Source organism: Egretta garzetta, unplaced genomic scaffold (assembly GCF_000687185.1).
Source record: "Egretta garzetta isolate BGI_Z169 unplaced genomic scaffold, ASM68718v1 scaffold271, whole genome shotgun sequence".
Classification (NCBI taxonomy): Eukaryota; Metazoa; Chordata; class Aves; order Pelecaniformes; family Ardeidae; genus Egretta; species Egretta garzetta.
This window is the reverse complement of record NW_009258669.1, coordinates 546,234-548,586: the sequence shown is the minus strand read 5'-3', so window position 1 is coordinate 548,586 and position 2,353 is coordinate 546,234. Positions and strand designations below refer to the sequence as shown.

Genomic DNA, 2,353 nt, shown 5'->3' with positions numbered 1-2,353 from the left:
TAAAACCATCAATGAAAAGCTGCATAAAGAAGCCTGTATGATGGGACCCAACTGCAGTCAAGCAAAAAGCTAGACAGGTCTTTCATGTGTTTATGTATTTCATTTAGTTCTTTTGATTTCTTTTTTTTTTTTTTTTAAGTGTAGCTAATAAATGGACCTGTTCTTCTCTTGAGAGGATTTTTCTGTTTTTCACAGACATGAGGAAATATTTTAACTTTTTTTTTGACAAGAAAATGGTGATAAAATGATCAACCATCAACAGGCAACACACAAAAAGCTATTTTTCGGTTAAAAACATGATGTTAAGCATGATGCCCCCTTTCAGTGTTAGTGAAAAAACAAGTTGTCTTTGGTATCTTTTTAGTTGCAAACATATTTTCAAATTGTGTCAACATTTTCCTTTGCTATTTTAGGTATTTGGGGAGGAATCTTGAATACCCAGAGAACACTAGAACAAACACATCACCTGGAAAACGTACAGAGTACCAAGAAGTGGATTCCTGATATCCACCTTGTAACGTCACTGGACTTCTAGTTATCTTTTAAACTTCTTAATATTTACAATGAATGGGCACAGCGATGAAGAAAGTGTAAGAAACAGTAGTGGAGAGTCAAGGTAAGCACTCGTTCATTTTATTTATTCTTAACTGTATATTCTCCTATATTTTATTTATTTAAACTGGTTTGTATTTGAACTTTTGTGCCAAAGCTTCCTGGCTAGCAAGCAAACCATAGGTAGGAGTGGACGTGCTTTCTTACGGGACATGCTTAATCTGCTTGTTACATTTGCATTGCTTCAGCTAAGGATTGTCACGATCTTGTATACACCTTACATAGAATCATAGAATGTTTTGGGTTGGAAGGGACCCCTAAAGGTCATCTAGTCCAACCCCCAAAATAAAGCTTAAAACCAAGTCAGTATCTTAACACCATAGTATTACTCTTTTGAGGGGGGGAAAAAAAATGTCTGAAGTGTCAAAAGCTGAAGCATTGGCTTAGCATGTTAAAGTAAAGCTACTGTCTATAAAGTATAAGGCACACATGCATAATATGTGTTTTATACTATGAGTAGTAGCTATGAGTACTATGAGTATAGCCCTGAGTAGACTATGTCTAAAGGTGGAGGAGTAAGCTGTTCATTTTATTTTTTGATATAGAATATTGCATGATTCTTCCCTCTTTAGAGCTGTTAGAGTAGTATAACCGAAAGTGTTAACTTTATTTTCTGAAGTGAAGGTACAGTTTTCAAGCTGGTTTTTTTAATAAAAAACATCAGTCTGCTAATGTTGAATGCTAGTCTTCTGGCATGTTCACATGTTTGGAAGAGCCTGAGTAGAACTTCCCTGTACACATACAGGATGACGGGCAATTTGTAGGGGTGAAAGTAAGTTCTCTTTCTAGAACACTTAAGTTCAAAAAGTCACTCTTGTGCTAGACAGGAAGTATGATGAATGCTGAAGTTCTAAGAACTTCAAGATCTTTTAAACTTGAAAATAATAAGTGGTTGTAGACTTCCAAGAGGTGATTGTGACCGTGCTGTTAGTCTACCCATCTGTCTGCCCCTCTTTCTGATCACAGCCTGTTGAACCAGTTGGCTGATTCTTTCGGTCAGAGGATCATAAAGAAAACTGTATTCTGCGGACTGTATGGTAACTTCCTATTGGGTGGAGAGAAATCTAAATTATTGCCTCAAGTGAAGAAGAACTGTAAGACCTTCAACAAACATGAATTTACCAGGGATAAGCCTGATTATTTTGTGTGAATTTTCTTACTACTTGAAACAAGACATCTTGCTAAATATTATGTGGGAAAACTACTTTGTATCAACCTGTGACTGCCCCTAAATACCAGTATATCAAAGTTACTTAAAAGCTGTAGCAATTTGTAAGACTAAACTAGCTAAACGTTATAAAGTTTCCAGCAACTTCATTAAAAGTGTCAGGAGGATGATGCATCATGCTCAAAACTTGATACTTGCCTGTGAAGTGAGACTTTGCTCTTCATCTTAAATGTCCTACTGAGCACATCTTAAAGTTTTAAGAAGTTTTAAAATGCTAAAAACTTTTTTCCTAGGCTTGTATCAATCATGAGCGCCATAGCCTAATTCACAGGTCTTAGCTTATTTACATGGTTGCCATGCATTATCAGGAAACTGTTTTTATAAATGAAAAGTGAGAGCTTTCCATTTTAAATGATGGAACCCTTTTCTGTCTACCCTAGTTGCAAAAGGAGTGTGACATGTAGGGAATATCTTTATATGACTTCCCCCTGTTGTTTAGTCTTTTTTTTTTTTTTTCTTCTATGTAAGTTTCCAGAAAATCTAGATGGTATTTACTCGGGGGGGGGGGGGTGA

General features: G+C 36.0%; 1 protein-coding gene across 3 annotated transcripts in view; it reads left to right on the top strand.

Annotated features, from left to right (window-relative positions):
* The window catches only part of CHD1 (chromodomain helicase DNA binding protein 1), a 53,723-nt gene that overhangs the window by 515 nt on the left and 50,855 nt on the right, over nt 1–2,353 (top strand). For all 3 annotated transcript variants that reach the window (XM_035888450.1, XM_009648662.2, XM_035888451.1), the window contains exon 2: nt 414–616. In XM_035888450.1, coding sequence (XP_035744343.1) covers nt 564–616 — 53 coding nt within the window. In that variant the 5' untranslated portion in view covers nt 414–563. The remainder of the gene's footprint in view (nt 1–413; nt 617–2,353) is intronic.